General features: G+C 39.0%; 1 protein-coding gene across 1 annotated transcript in view; it reads right to left on the reverse strand.

Annotated features, from left to right (window-relative positions):
- The window catches only part of NRP1 (neuropilin 1), a gene marked incomplete at its 5' end in the record, with an annotated part of 40,002 nt that overhangs the window by 18,609 nt on the left and 4,800 nt on the right, over positions 1-16,593 (reverse strand). The window contains 3 exons of the mRNA XM_008591368.1: positions 2,119-2,223; positions 5,774-5,918; positions 10,017-10,345. Of these exons, the coding sequence (XP_008589590.1) occupies positions 2,119-2,223; positions 5,774-5,918; positions 10,017-10,345 (579 nt within the window). The remainder of the gene's footprint in view (positions 1-2,118; positions 2,224-5,773; positions 5,919-10,016; positions 10,346-16,593) is intronic.

The following is a 16,593-nucleotide window of genomic DNA, read 5'->3' on the forward strand; positions in this document are numbered from 1 at the left end:
GCAGTAAATAAATACGAAACATGAGAATGTCTTTTAAAATAACCTCTTCTTGATGGGGCTGTGGTGTGGGCATCATCAATACCTTCAGAGGTTTTTAATACATGCATGTATTTATACAATTAGTGGGACAAACGTGCTGGCCTGAGAAAGTAACTTTTTTTTTTTTAACCATGGTAACACGTAAAAAAATTTAAAAAATAACAACTTTTTTTTTTTTTAACCATGGTAACACGTAAAAAAATTTAAAAAATAAAAAAATTTTTAAAAAACCCCCAGAAAATCAGAACAAACTTTTTTTCTATCTACCCAAGAAATAATTGTAATCATTGCAGGTAAAGCAAAATCTAGTACTTTTAAAGGGTTGCCACTGTTTCCACAATAAATAACCCATTTTTTGTGGTTTGTAACTTCCCACCATACACAATTTGCTCCAGGCTAACACACTTGCCCTTTTTCATTCAAAGGCTTCAGTTTCAATTGATTCCGTCATGAACTAATGCAAAAATGAGAAGGTTGGTTGTTCTGATATGAGGAGTAAATCTGAGGTTTTGTTTCTAATCAATATAAACTGACCACTTTAGGGTTTATAAAGAAAAGACCCCCCTCCACAAGAGGGCAGTTGAGAAGGGTCTACTGTGAAATACTGTAGTCATGCCTTTTTATGAGGAATTTCACTGTGGATGTTTGACCAGGTCTGCAAAAAGCCTGAGGTTTGCGGCGGAGTGTTTACAGGCAACCTTCATTCCGTAGGACCTGGTTCATGGTATGGCACTCTGTTATTTATATCAGCTGTAGGGTTTTCAACTTGAATTTGACATCTTACACAGAAAATGCCTTCGCATTAATTAGACTAATTTTTGTGGCTTCTGGCTACTTACATACAAGATTTGCATTCAAAAGCCTATAGCAATGTAACATTTATTGGCCATATGATTTTAAGTGATTATCCTGGAAATTTGGAGGGAGACAGCTTTAGGAGGTGAGATTTAAACATAAACCCAGTTCACAGTAGTAAATTTCTGGGCTAGATTTTTTTTTACCCTTTATTCTGTCTTGGAGTGCAGAGCTCTCTCCCTCCTCTGGAGGAGGGGTTTTGAAGTAATTGAAAGTGTGCTGTGGGACATTTCCTTCCAGCTTTTGCACTAATGCATTAGCCAATAACATGGCCCTATTATGAAGTTACATGGCAACGCCTTCAGTTTTGCCCATGGAAATTAATTATGTGGGCTCTCTGAATCCCTTTGGGGTAAAAATACAGACCTGATTTCAAGGGCTCACGTTTAATCTAAAATGAGAGTCAGATGCTATATGAAAATGCATTTTGACCTGGGTAGCAGCAAAGGTCCCATGATACCTTTTGCAAAAACAGGGTGAAAATCCTAGTGCCGTGGCCAATTTCCAAGTGGTGCAATCCTATTTCCCCACTTGCCTAATATTTCTTTTTCCATTACAAGTGGAAGAGACAGCCACTTTCTAGCTTTTAGGGTTTTTGAAAATTAGGAAGTAATTAATCTAGATTAATTAGGGAGGCATTTGGCACATACCGTCTGTGACATATTTGCTAGTTGGTGGTGACGTGAAATAACAACTAATTATGCCTTGGTGAATTTCAGTGTAAAATTATTTACAAGATCTTAACTTAAAAGCCACATTTCAAATATAAATCTAATTTCATCAATTAGCTACATAAAGGACCCACTCAAAGAAACTTGTCCACATTATAAAATGAAAATAAACATTCTGAAGTGGGTGGTTATGTATGGGTGGTGCATGTGTTATCGGGTGAGGGGGGGAGGTTGAGGATGAGATCAGTTTAGCACATTTAGCCATGGAGAAATTGTTATTCAACTAAGATAATTCTAGCCTTCGGCTATGAAAAGGGCTAAAATGATTGTTTCAGTGGCTGTGGCTATTAAGAACAATGTGCTTACATGGATGACATGAGGAAATGAAGAGGCACATGTTCTGGCAATGCTGTCCCTACTCCCGGGGCAGCTCTGCCACCACCCTGATGCCCACCACCACACGGAGTTACAAGAACACAAACAGGCATTAGCTGGTTGCAGCTACGGCATGAATTGAAATGGCAGAGCAATGGGATGAAGATGGTTTTTGCACCTGTGATCTGGAAGTCATCACCTGTTCCACTGTGGCAGTTGGCCTGGTCGTCATCACATTCATCCACCAGGTTCCCATTGGGAGTGGTCGGTCCAGCTGTAGGTGCTGCAACAGGATCCAAGGATTATCTTACACCTCTGAAATGTATTCTCAAGCCTCTGGCTGTTAAATCTGCTAGCACTTTTGCAGAAAACTCTAATCTGCTTCTAAGAAGGCCAGGGGCATGGTTTGCCTCTTTTTCAGGAGTTAAATATACTTGGATTTTACAAAATGCATCAAAGACTGCTTTGTTTTGGTATTTGATCCATATCTACTGAATAGAATTGGCTGCTTTAGGATTTTATACATTGTTATCTACATAAACATGCTTCTTATGAAAAGCTCTTGAATTCTCACTGGCTGTTTATTCATGACCCTGGAGCTGAGAATTTTGATGATAGAGATTTTGCTTGAACTGTTTTTCCTTTCATTTTCAAGGTGCTAGAGAACACACTTGTCATGAATTCTTTTATATTTTTAGTCTTTACTAAGTTTGTTAAGTTTATATTAAAATTTTTCCCTAAAAGGCAGTCTCAACATTCATGTTTAGTGCAATATTATTCCTTTTTTAAAGAGTCATTTCAGGGCCGAGCCCGTGGCGCACTTGGGAGAGTGCGGCGCTGGGAGCGCAGCAGTGCTCCCGCTGCGGGTTCGGATCCTATATAGGGATGGCCGGTGTGCTCACTGGCTGAGCACGGTGCGGCTGGTCTCAAAAAGGACAAATAAATTTTAAAAAATAAAATAAAATAAAGAGTCATTTCAGTTCCCTGTAAGCAGCTTTTCACCCTGTGATTCCTCCCTCCAGAGCAGGTGTGTAAGAAGAGTTGTGTCAGACATCCCGGGGTCATTTTACCTGAACTCCCATAGGATTGCATTCCACTGTTGGAAGCTATTCCCATATCTTTGAATTTGTAGTTGAAAGGTAGCCAACATTAATCAAAGACTGCTTTTGAAGTTCTTAAATTTTTTTTTTTTAAAGTTCCATTTTTTTTTTCAGCCTGTTACTCATTTTTGCAATCTGTTTAATATTTTACAGTTTTGGGTATTACATTTCACTTTACAAGACTTGAGATAATGTACAGTTCTCTTGATGTCTGAGAGCCATACCAGTTGCTGGGAGTGGGGGGCCTGTTCTCTTATAGCTTCTGGCCAGTAAGGAATGTGCTGGTAACTGCTGCTTTCTCAATAAAAATTTGACACTGTTTGTTATTGGGCTTAAGTACATAGCAGAGTTATGATAAATGTAAAAACATGGCTAAGTGTCAACTTCTTCAATTGCCCAAATACATACACCAATAATAACTAGGAAATCACCATGTACAGATAATATACACACCATTCAGGCCTGCAATCCAGACTTTGTAAAATGCATACACCACGATCTGGGTTCTATTGATTGCTATCACTGAATCAGTAGAATCCTCTCTGGCAATCCTGATACTTGTCTCTCCTAAGGTGTTCTTGATCTTGATAATGTGCTACTTTTAGGTATTTTAAACTCTCTTTTTATTTTGCTGATTTTTCTGCATTCCTTATGGTGTTTATAAAGGAGGGGTTCCTCATTGGAAGTGGCTCAGGGTAGTTCCTAGATTAAACTAAAAAAAGTACAAAGCGAATTCTTTTTATGGCCCAATTTTGCTATTTAAAAATATATTATCTTCTGCGGCTCTCTGTTTCTTAAATATAAGTGCTAGCTCAAAATAGGATGGACACTCCTGGAAGACTGGATTGTACCTCATCTTCTTTTCATATGCCTTTAGGTGTCTCCCGTAGAACAAGACACAAAATAGATATTTAATAAGGGCCTAGTCATTGATTTAAGAAATGCATTCCCTTTCACCATTTGTGTTAAAGAGCTTTGACATTACTTTCCCAGGATGTTGGTTTCTCATATGACTTGGGGCAACTTCCTCACTTTTGTGAGTGCTTGGAAACATCTGCAGGCAAATCCCTTCACCAACAATTTCTACCTCACTAAGGAGTTGACACTGGCAAACTGCCACCAGACTCAGTCTTTTCAACTATCCATTCACTCCACCTCCTAAATCAGTGTTGCTTTCCAGAATCTGGGCTAAAGACCTGCATCATAGTGGCAGGCTCCCTTTTCCAGATGACCACATCTCTCTGTACTGAAAGAACATGTCTGCAGTTAGTTCAATCTGTCCATCCCTTCTTTTTCTTGGCATCTTTGCCAAAGCCCTGGCACATGGTCATTCTTGGTCTGTGCTGATTGTGATTAGATAATTCAGAGGCCCAGAACATGACTACAGATATGGAAACACCCCCATAGTAAAGAATGGGAGATAAATAAACACATAGAAATGTAGCCATGAATTATTCAGTAGTACGGTAATTGGTAGCGTAAGATTCTGTAGTGCGTAAGAAAAGTTTTATGGTATTTAATATGCTCAGAAATGTGATTATATTTGGGTAACTTGAAACAAATAATTTCAAAACCGCAAGAAGAAGGTGATTTTAAAAAGACTTCTTCAAAACAACTATGGGCATATGCTCAATTGATTAACATCTGGGTACCAACAATAGCCATTCTTTGAGTTAACCTGGAGAAAGACCTCTATGCGGATAGAAAAGCTGGTGTAAGGTTACTCATTTACGCCCAAATCTAAGACAGATGGGAATCCTAATGCACAAAAGCATTAAATGGTACAACAACCAATTCAAAACATTCTTCTAATCTATTACATGTTAAAAGAGAGTGCAGTCCTGAGGTCAGAGTGTGAACTGAATTTGTGCCTGATATGACCTTCATGTGATAATCTAAGCACATGCAGTAATACCTTAAACCTCACTGTCCTTTCATATACACTATCTCATGTAAAGTTTTGTTTCTCTGCTGCAGCCTAAGAAATTCATCAGAGATGATGTCTGGATGTCTTAGTCTGTCAAATGCTGCTTCCTGCTAACATGTGATGGTTGTCAGCACTCCAGACAGAAATTTGGGTCAGACACAGCCCTCTAAACAATATTTGAAAAGTCACAGAACTTGGTAGTTGTCAGGAGTTGGGGGAGGGAGAAGTGGGAGAAAAATTGCTTAACAGGTAAGGCATTTTACTCTGGAGAGATGGAAATGTTCTGGAACTAGGTAGAGGTGGTGATTGAACAACCAATTGTGAATGCACTAAAGGCTACTGAGTTGTTCACTTTAAAATGGTGAATTTTATGGTGTGTGAATTTCAGACCAATACATTATTTTTTTAAAAAAGTCAAAAGAGACAATCCCATAGAATCTGAGGAGAGTTATGTGAACACCAAGACAAAAGTGGGATTCTCAAGGCGCAGCTGCATGGTACGTATTAGAGTGTTGAGCCTCCCTGACTGGTAGGCACAGAGATGCAGGGAAAAAAGTCAAAAGAGACAATCCCATAGAATCTGAGGAGAGTTATGTGAACACCAAGACAAAAGTAGGATTCTCAAGGCACAGCTGCATGGTACGTATTAGAGTGTTGAGCCTCCCTGACTGGTAGGCACAGAGATGCAGGGTCACCCAGGGCAAAGGTGGCAAATTGCGACAGCACCAGCAGGAACATACATGCATGAAAAAGGAAATTTAAAAAATAAGTAGGAAACTAGAAGGGACTCTGGGAACTGTAATTACCTTCCACCTCACAGCCCAGCAGCTCCATCTTTAGTCCTAGTCCTCCGTGAGTGGCTCTCTCAGGGTAGATCCTGATGAATCGTGTGGAAAGAGGTGGAAAAGTCCTCAGCTCAGGTGTATCATAGTTGTTGTTGCCCTCAAAAGACTGTGAAGCATGAAAAACACTGGTTAGCAAGAAAAAAAATAAAATAAAAAGACCACCTTTTCAGCAGCTCTCAATAGGCAGAAAAATTGGCCTCGTTCTACCACTTCATAGATAGCAAACATTTCTTTCATAAAGGAGAAAGTAGAAAACAATTAAACCTTCTCTAAAGAAGTGGCAGATGTCACTTCTCGGAGACTTTGGAGTACCCACCGAGGCTATACCAGAAGCTGAGGATTTAATGAGATATTTTAAAATGATCTGCTGATATGCCTTGGAGAAGTGACACTTCTATCCCTTCCTCAAGGTGGTGGGAGATAACTCAGGAAGAGAGCTTGCCATCTTTCTGAGCTTATAATAGACGCCCCATTTTCAATAAATACCCGTTACATTCTCTTAAATGAGAGCGTCCCAGTTCTGCTAAAACTTGTTCCTTTAGAAGAGGGAAGAATTACATTTCTGAAGTAGGAGATAGTAAATGTAATGTACTATCCATGCTGTTTACTCAAGAACTTGGATTATTCCAAGCCACTGAAATTGCTGTTTACTTAAGAAGTACCACCAGTTGGAGTCATTTGTAGATAAAAGACCTCCCTTCTCTTAAAAAGTAACAAGAGTCCTGACTATTAAGTAACGTTCTGATTCCTGATTGAATTGTGGTAGGAGCTGGCACCTCTTTTGAAGTTTGTTCCTAACTCGAAGTCACTGTGACATTTTTCAGGAACTAGGCCACCCACTGCCAGGGTGGCTGCTGGCTTATTTTATTTCCCTTTTCACATTGACAGGAAGGTTGAAATCCTTGAGTGAAATCATAAGAAAATGGAGAAATGACTAGGCCTGTTCTCTTTTTCAAAAAAAGGATAAGCCTCCCTATATCCTCCTTTCCCAACACCATTAATCCCATCCAGAATGGGAGAATAGGAGGGGGATTAGAAAAATGAAATTGTCTTATCATTGGGAATGCCCTTTGATATATCAAACATTGTATGAAGTTCCTAAAACTTGGTCATGCCTTTTGCGACTCAGGAAAGCCTCAAGGAATCTAAAATGTGTCCCTAACATAGACCTTCCTCTCCCAATTAAAGTTTCCTTCTATTTTTTTTTCAAGAGTAAATTCACTATCAGGGTTCTGCACTCTTGATAGAACTGCAACTGCTGCCAGTAATTGAGAACCTGATATATATTGTTGTGAGGCCCAATTAAGCTGTTGTCAGTAAGGTACTAATTATAATGAAAATACCATTACTACACATGCAAGTTCTGCCTATGTTAACATAGCTGCAAAGATCATAGGAGAAAAGCCTTTCTATCTATGGAGTTCTAGGCTCTTCTCTTAATTTTAACTTGAGCAAAGAATCAACACAATGTAAGTATGTTATAAAAGCTGTCAGTGGTAAGCTGGGAAGAGTATTAGCAATGAAAACCCAGCTAGGAGGGCTGGCCGGTTAGCTCAGTTGGTTAGAGCGTGGTGTTACAACACCAAGGTCAAGGGTTCAGATCCTTGTAACAGCCAGCTACCAAATATTTAAAAAAAGAAAACCCAGATGGCATAAACTTGCTTATGAATTCTCTTTGTGTTCTGCTGCTAATCATGCTTTAGAAGATGAAGCCTTTTCTGTCTGTTCCTGAAAAGTCTGGTTAATTCAAAGACTCTGATATACCTTGTTCATCACGCACTATTTAGGGGTAGGGAATGAGGAAAGGATTTTAAATCCATCAAAGTGCTTTTCATTTCACAAAACAGAGTATTCATTTCACTTTTACATAAAAGGTACTTGGCATTCTAAGCAGGTAACCTTCATTTGTAAAATTAAATATAGTAAGTTCTAAAATATCTTCATAAAATTTAAAAACATGTGCTGCTCTGAAATTGAAGGTTTTGCCAGTTTCCTTTTTCATCTTAGAGATTTTATTTCAGTGGAAGGGCGTGTTAGTAATGATAGATTAGGCTCTATATAAACAATTTAGAAGCTTTTATGGTTTTAAATACCACAGGAAGATGATAATGATGGATAGAATCATATTTTAGGAATAAAACCTAACACATTCAGCCACTCTTGAATTGAGTATTTGGTTGAAGATGAAACACGTGTGTTGGTTTCTCATGGTGTTCTGCACTGGATTTACCACCCTGCAGTGGTAGCTTTAGACTTGGTTGCAGACGCGTGGATTAGATAACTACCCTGGGAAAGCACAGGACGCGTCCTATCTAAAGCATATGGGGACTGGTGTTCCTCCTCTCTCAGAACCAGAGTGTTGAAGAACCTGTCACAACAGCACACACTGCTACCCGACAGCGGCTCCAAGAAGCTGCTGATCTGTAGCACGTTCACGCTTTGGGATGAAGTCACAACGCTCAACGCTCACTGCTCCTCAGAACAGACTGGCTCATAAGGGAACTCCCGTGTCTGATGTTTAGTTTACGTTTTCTTTCACCAAAACAAGAGAGACAGATGTAAAAGGGGTAAATGGAATGGACACAAGAATGAAGGTAGCTGCACATAGAGAAATATAACAATGAGAATGTTTTAGAAACAACAAGTAATGGAGGAGAGGGGCGGGGGAGAAATTTGTATATTTCTGAATGCATCACCCTGTCAGTGGTCCACTTCTCTGCTGCTGACCTCCAGCCCATGGGGGACAGGGGTCTCCTCAGAGCCCCACATCTGGAGGGAGTGAGAGCTGGCAGCAGTGCTCAGCTTATGTTTCCTGCCTGCAATGCTTTGGCCTGAGTCACCATATTAAGCCATATTCCCACACTTGATTAGGGTGGGAGTGAGGATAATATTCCCTCCACTGAGCTAAAATCTTTTTCTCACAAGAGGTGTACGTCCTTGGCAGAGTAGGACTGGAAAGGTTAAAACCCAAGGCCAACTGGGTTGGTGTAAGAAGTATCACAGCTAAATATAATTCAGAGACTGCGTTCAGGACCTAAACTGCCAATTGTCTGGGGGTTCTTCCTAATTTTAATCCTAAACCAGCTTCTGGGCCACCTACCATACTCCTAGACATCCTTTCCAAGTTGGTGTTGTATGCTCAGGAAACACAAGTAAATTTAGCCATCAGCCTAAGTAAAACATAATTACTAATGTATATCTGTTTGGCTAAGAAAAGTGTACCATGTGTTTTTGTGCATGTTGGAATATTTTTATATTGAGATTCCCTTCTCTTGAATTATCAAGAGCCAAGTGCATGTTAAAAGGTTCCAATGCACAAGAAATATAGCATTATTCACAATAGCTAAAAGGTGGAAGCAACCCAAGTGTCCATCAATGGATGAATGGATAAATAAAACGTGGTCTATATGTACAATGCACAATGAAATATTACCTAGCCTTAGAAAGGAAGAAAATTCTAACACATGCTACAACATGGATGCGCCTTGAAGACATTACAATAAGTGAAATGAGCCAGTCAAAAGGACAAATACTGTAGGATTCCAGTTATAAGAGAGTGGTCGAATTCAGAGACAGAAAGTGGAAGGGTGGTCACCAGAGGCTGGGAGAGGCCGGGTGGGAGTTATTGCTTAATGGGGATCAAGTTTCAGTTTTGCAGATGAGAAAATTCTGCAGACTGGTTGCACAAGAGCATGAATATACTTAACACTACTGAAGTGTACACTTAAAAAAGATGGGTCAATTTTAATATTATGTGTCTTTGACCACAATTAAAAAATAAAAAACAGAACAATACACTTAAAGCAGGGCTGGGTGAGAGAAGGGGAAACCTCCCCGACAGAGTAGAATCTGCGGAGAGGTTTGGAGTTCTGCTGGGTCGCTGCTGTCACCGCGGCCCCCACCCTCAGGACTGCACTATCTCCTGTCTGAGTGCTGAGCTGCCTGGCCTTCCCCACAGGGAGGGAAAGGGGATGTGCAAGGCAGGTCTTTTCTTTGTTCATTGCAGACATCACTTTCAGCAGCTATTCCTGCCTTCCCCAGGATCGGGGTCTTACTGACACCATCACATCCCCCACTGATCTTACAGCTTAAAGGAAGTAAGAAGTAGCACTTCCTCAGGAAAACACTGACACCCTTGAAATAAGTCAAGGACGTGAGGAATGACTTCCTCCCCAGGCCATTGCTCCCTGTCCCCAGACCTCACCTTCGCCTTGCGTTTGCTGTCCATGAGCATCTTCCAGTCCGAGCCGTTGTTGCTGTACCCGATCTTGAACTTCCTCATGAACACCTTGTTCTCTCGGTGCTTCCCCCCCTGAATGATGAGGCCCCTCACAATCTTCTCCTCTCCCAGGTCCACTTGGAGCCACTCGTTTATGTAGGGATGAGGCGCGGGTGGCAGTGCCCAGCCGGAGCGGCTGGTTACCAGGCGAATGTTTTCAGGCATCCAGTTCCTGTCTCCTTGGTTTGATGCCGTAATCTGGGAGTCAGAAATAAGTCCAGACACCATGCCCAGCATTCCAGAGCAAGGATAATCTAGGAAGTGGGATGAAAGAGAGAATGAAAAAGTGATTTCCCGGGAGACTCCATGCTTAGAAAGAAATACAACATATTGAATTAAGACATGGTCTGGCACCCAGTCATAGAAAACTTTCAATCTCTGGATTATTTTACATCAAACTAGAGCTTTCCCTCCCTCAAAGCTTTATCCTGGTTTTTCAGAACTCCCCACCCTACATTCACATCTCAGGAAAGAAAATCTTCAATAAGAACATACATTTCCCCCCTTTTCAGTTCTTCTAAGTTTAATGTCAAACTGTTGCTGTTCTGCTCTTTTTGACATTAAGAAATTATCCCCAAATCAAGTACAGGCCCTACCCAAAAGAAGTTCGTAGTTTATTATGCACTGGAGGTATGTAAAGAAACTCCCCCTTTTCAGTTCTTCTAAGTTTAATGTCAAACTGTTGCTGTTCCGCTCTTTTTGACATTAAGAAATTATCCCCAAATCCAGTACAGGCCCTACCCAAAAGAAGTTCGTAGTTTATTATGCACTGGAGGTATGTAAAGAAACAAGTACACCAGCAACAAAGGTGCTAAAACAAAGGTAAAAAGATGGTGACCAGGAGGTGAGGAGAAAGTACATACCTGATTCAGCTTGGAGAGATGCCGGAGACCTCCCAGGGGAGGTGGCGTTTGGATTGAGTGTCCAAGGATAGTGCACATTTTCCCCCTCAGCTGCCCTCCCTACCACTATTTCTAATTGCATTAGGAAACTTACGCATGAATGTCCCAGTGTCATCACAAATGTACCACATCCAGACCAAATGAGACCTTTCCCCTTGACACTGATTCCTTTTACTGAACCTTATACAAGTTAACTGGTGCCTCAGCACTCAGCTAGTTCCTGCCTAGTCATCTTGTCTTTCCCTGTCTTCCATTTTCCATTTTTGTTTTGCTACCAAATCCTGTCATGTTTTTGTTTAAAAAGAAAAGAGAAAAAAAAAAAATGTTGGGCCTGCCTTGCAATCCCTGTTCCTTTTGGCATCATTCTCATCTGAGTGCCCCTGGCCAGGTTGCTAAATGGTCCCTTGGTTGGCCTCCCAGGCCCCAATGTTGAATCTCCACTGCACTGACTGCCATATGACTATTTGTAAAACATTGTTTTTGCATGTCATTCTCGTGCTCAAAAATGTCCCATTGTTAAGTGAAATAAGCCAGACACAAAAGGACAAATATTGTACGATTCTACTGACATGCGGTTCCTAGAGGAGTGAAATTCATAGACTAGAAAGTAGAACGGTAGTTGTCAGGGTGTGGGGGGAGAGCAGAATGGGGAGTTAGTGTTTAATGGGGACAGAGTTTCAGTTCGGAATGATTAAAAGGTTCTGGAAATGGATAATGGTGATGGTTGCATAACAATGTGATTTAACGCAACCAAATTGTACACTTAAAAATGGTTAAAGTGGTAAATTTTAAATAAAGTGTTTTTTTACCATAATAATAAAAAAAGAAAGATCTTTAAAAAAATCTACCGTGGCTCCCATTATTTATTGGAAGATATCAAAAGTCTCTATCTGGCTTTCAAGACCCTCATTTTGGTTTCACCACATTTATCTAATTTTATTTCCTATTATTGACAATGTATTCCAATTATCAATTATCTTCTCATGTACTATAGATATAATCCCCATCACTGTCTTTGCTCAAAATTTGTTCCTCTCTCCTCCCACTGAGAGAGGCATATTCTGCTCAAACTTTAAGACCCAGCTTAAGACTCATCATGAAAACTTCTCAAACTACTCTAGCCTTTATTCTGAGCTCTCTCTTATCAGAAATATGATACAGGTATAGTAAGTAGCACAGAACTTAGTATTATACAGTTCTGTAGATGTTTTAAGATTGTTAGTCTTACATCCACAGCTAGATTATAAGATCCTTGAAGGCAATGAACAGAATCATAAATCTTTTCATATTTTCTATAGCAGCTCAAGTAGATTTTGAGCACAAGGAGAGTGTTAATGATTAACTGATTGGTGGCTTAATAACAAAGCATCCAATACTTCAATGATTCTCCTTTTAAAAGTGTACATCTCAGTCAAGGACATGCACGGGAATGATAACGTTGAAACAACCCAATTCTGCATACTGTAATCAACACTTACCCTAAAAATATAACCATCCTGAGAGGCATGAATCTAAAGCAATTAAACCATGCTCATGTTATCAGTTGAACCTTAAGAATTAATTACTGGGATACTTTCCACTTAAATTGTATAGTTCAGATCATGTCATTTCGTTACACAAACATCCAGACTTTGCTCACCTAGGAATTATGCAGGTATTTTACAACCGAGCATGCAAGGTCTTCTGTATCATGTCCTTACAAGGCCTGTCCTCACTAACTCCTGTTGCTGGAGGCAAGTGGGATGAAGACCTTCTTCACCTCCAGGGCTGGGGAGGTTTTCTCTCATTCCACTCCCTCCACTAGGAATTCTCCATCATCTTACCCTTCCCACTAACTGAACTGCTTAAAATCTTGACCCATTTTCAAATGCCACATCATTTATTCAGTTTTTCCAATCTCTGCAACTGGACATGGTTTTCCTTTTCTGGGACTCTTCCAATACTGTCTCTGCATTTCTCATGTTGATGGTCATATTTAGTTCTCTGGATTGCTGCTGTTTGCCTCCTCAGATTTTAAGTTTTTTCAGGGCACAAACCAAGTCCTATTTTTTTTTTTTAATTTTCTATGACTCTTTGTGCCCTATATGAGACATAGTATTTGCTCAACAAATATTTGTTCAATGAATCAACTTCTTAATACAATAAAAGGCAACTGTCATTTTCTCAAGCACCCTTTCCTGTAATTCAACCACAGTATTTGCTCCAGGCTGGGATCTGGAAACCAAGAATAAACTCAACGGGGATTAAAAAAAAGATTTACCAAAACTATTTCACTGAGGGACTATGAAACTATAGTGTTAAAAATAGAAGTCACATTTTTTGGCCACTGTGGTCACACCTGCTTGATTCAAAACCAGCTTTTATAAAGTCAGTTTAGCTGGTAATGGGGACCAGATGTTACATTTGGAGAAAAACATAATTAACTTCAATATTGTAAGGAGAGCAGAACCTTCACCAGATTAATGCCCTTTCTCTAATGCAGAGCTGGCTGGGGCAGTTTACAGATCCACAAACCTACTGATGCCCAGTCCTCATTCAGCCACAGTGCAAGTTAAACTTATTCCTTCTGCATGTCTGCCTTATTCAAAATAACAATGAAGAGGGACCTTGATTTGCCTTTGATCAAAAACTATATGACTGACTTTTAACAATAATTAGGAGAAAAATTATATTAACAATTAATTCAAAGTCTGAATGAGATGCTAGTTTTTAATCGAACAATGAAGAGGGACCTTGATTTGCCTTTGATCAAAAACTATATGACTGACTTTTAACAATGATTAGGAGAAAAATTATATTAACAATTAATTCAAAGTCTGAATGAGATGCTAGTTTTTAATCATCATCTTCCATAGTAGGCTGGCTCAGATGTGGTTTAGTCCGGCAACGTGTCAAACCTTTTGGAAATAGTGTTGCCAGATTTAGCAAACAAACAAACAAATAACAAAACAAAACAAGAAACAGGATGCCCAGCTAAATTAGAATTTCAGAAAAACAATGAATACTTTTTTAGTATAAGTATGACCCAAATATTGCATGGGATATTCTCATATTAAAAAAATTTATTTGCTGTTTATCTGTACCAAATTTAAAGGACATTCTGTGTTTTACTTGGCAACCCTGTTTGGAAAGCTTAAAACTAATCCGGCAAGGGAGAAAGAAATGAGTTCTATAATGGGGGATTGAGGTGGTTATTCTTAGTACTACTTAGTAATATTATTTTAGAGTAAAATCTGTGTACTGAGCTTTAATGAGGACGCAGAGATATACTAGTAAATCAAATATCCAGTTAGCCAATTTTCAAAGAATGAGAAAGTAGTAAGTGCATTGACGGGAGACCCTGAATGAGGATAATTTAATTTTTCTTTGATGACTCAGAAAGTACCTCTGGTTGTGGTTCCTGAGGTCATCTCTGTAAATTCTGATTGACTTAGGAGGACATGAGTATGTGCTGAAGCAGCAGTTAATAGACTTCTGGTTAACAAGCACAAAACGACAGTGTGTAGTGTGTTCTCATACATTAAGCAGTAATCCTCCAACGTCATTTTCACCAATTTCTATCTTTGCCAAAATGATGAAGTCTATTTTGTCAAACTAATGAAAATGTTCCTTCGTCAGTCACCAATAAAGCAGATTGGTTTGCTCCGATCTTGTTCTCTTTACATCTCTATATAGGGGCACACCATGGTATACTGTGGATCTTCTAGTATCGCCTTATTTCTCAAAAGTAATTTCTGAATGGAAAAATTAAGTTAAAATTTGGGGCTTCAGAAGCTTTGAAAGCCAACTGATGTGTTCACATGGTAACTTTTAATTTGGTAGATTTTGTTTTTGTTTTTTTAAAATCCAGATTGAATCAGGACTTGCCTAATCAACAAGCGAGGGCGAAAATTTGTTTGCCAGAAGGCATGGATAGAACTGCAATTTATTCATTTAAAAATAACCCTTGAGCGCTCATTATGTTCCAGGCATACAGGACCCAGTAAGGCAAATGTGGCCGCTGTTCACATGGATCTCCTAGTCCAGCAGGGATGCTGCAGTCCTATTCTTCTTTCATTAATTGCTACTCTGAGGGGAACATGGCCTCAAAAACAAGAAAATTATCAGCTTTGGGTAACCAAGAAAAAAACACTGATATCATTGTCTTATTAGATGGTCTGCTTGTGGGGACTTATTCTAGATTTGATTTATTGCGTATCACTCATTGCTTTAATTTACTGGGTATCGTTTAGCGAGCACTTACTCTAAACCAGGTATGTTACACACATTCTCTCACTGAATCGTCACTACAGATTAATCTTGCAGATGAGGAAATAAAGATCAGAGGAACTAAATGTCACACACTCATTAGCTGGACAGTCTACAGCCAAACCTGGGTATGTTTGTATAACTTCTGTCCATGTGCCATCACTGTAACATGCTGGCCTCTCCAAAAACATGCCTAGATCAATTATTTGGAGATTGAGCTATCTTATTAGAGAGAAAGCATTTAAGAGTATATTAGGGGTCATAATTAAGAGACTAGCTCTATGAGCCTAAAAACAGTACCTTAGCTACTTAATTATGAAATAGATTATGTATAAAAATATTGGAATGTGCTATTTTAGACACCTATGTTTAAATAACTAGGTTGTTTAACTATTTTTTTTAAATCCAATAAATTATTTGCCATTTTTGCTCACACTCCTAGAATTACCACTCAGGGAAGTCTTTGTGAAAATTAAAAAACGACAGTTTGGGTTTAAATAAATATTTTATTTAACTAAAAGGATGTGATATAAATCTTCAAGAGCCTGGAAATTCAGAGTTCAAAGTTCAGATTACCATGTTTGGAGTCTTTATATAGTTTACCTCATTTTTTTTTTAATATAGTGACATGAGATAAGGTTGGAGAAATGAGCCAAAAATTTCCATCCAGACCTCAAGTGGCCTTGTTTCTATGAATTTATGGGTAGCCTCGCAAATTTGTAATGCTCTGAAAATGACCTAGAACTTTGTCATTTAACTGCTGATTAAAAATAAAGCCAAGGTTATATCTAACTTTTCAACGGCCTTTTTCTTCCAACTCCTCTCCACCCAATTCCTGCCTCCAAGGCCTTGAAATTTCTAAGTCTCAGATCCCCAAACAATAAACAAGGCTGTTGCTAGGATAAAATAAATAAAATTTTGGTAAGAAATCAGATGTCGTTTTTTACTTTCCAAAATGGACTCCACTGTCCCCAAGTGTAGTTTTCTCCCCTCTTCATTAGCCCTTCTCCATATTGCTTGTGATTTTATAAAAAATTGTCAAGGTAATTTTTTTTTTCCTTCAAACATCTAAAAATAATTATACTAAAGGGGATAAACATTAAAATGATAGTGTTGGCATTTGTGGAATGATAGATGAAATACTTCAAATATATATACTAACACAATATTAAAAGATAGTTCACAGACTTTTAGAAGTTGTTCACTTTTAATTATATTCAGAGGATCAGTCTACTGGTTCTGTTTTTAAACTTGGAAATTTACTATGAAGATTACATTGTACTGGGGGTGCTTTTTTTTTTTTTCTAATGAAGGCTTTGCGATGTATTTACTTAAATGGAAAGGAATTCTAA

The sequence above is a fragment of the Galeopterus variegatus genome, unplaced genomic scaffold, assembly GCF_000696425.1.
Source record: "Galeopterus variegatus unplaced genomic scaffold, G_variegatus-3.0.2 Scaffold6867, whole genome shotgun sequence".
NCBI lineage: Eukaryota > Metazoa > Chordata > Mammalia > Dermoptera > Cynocephalidae > Galeopterus > Galeopterus variegatus.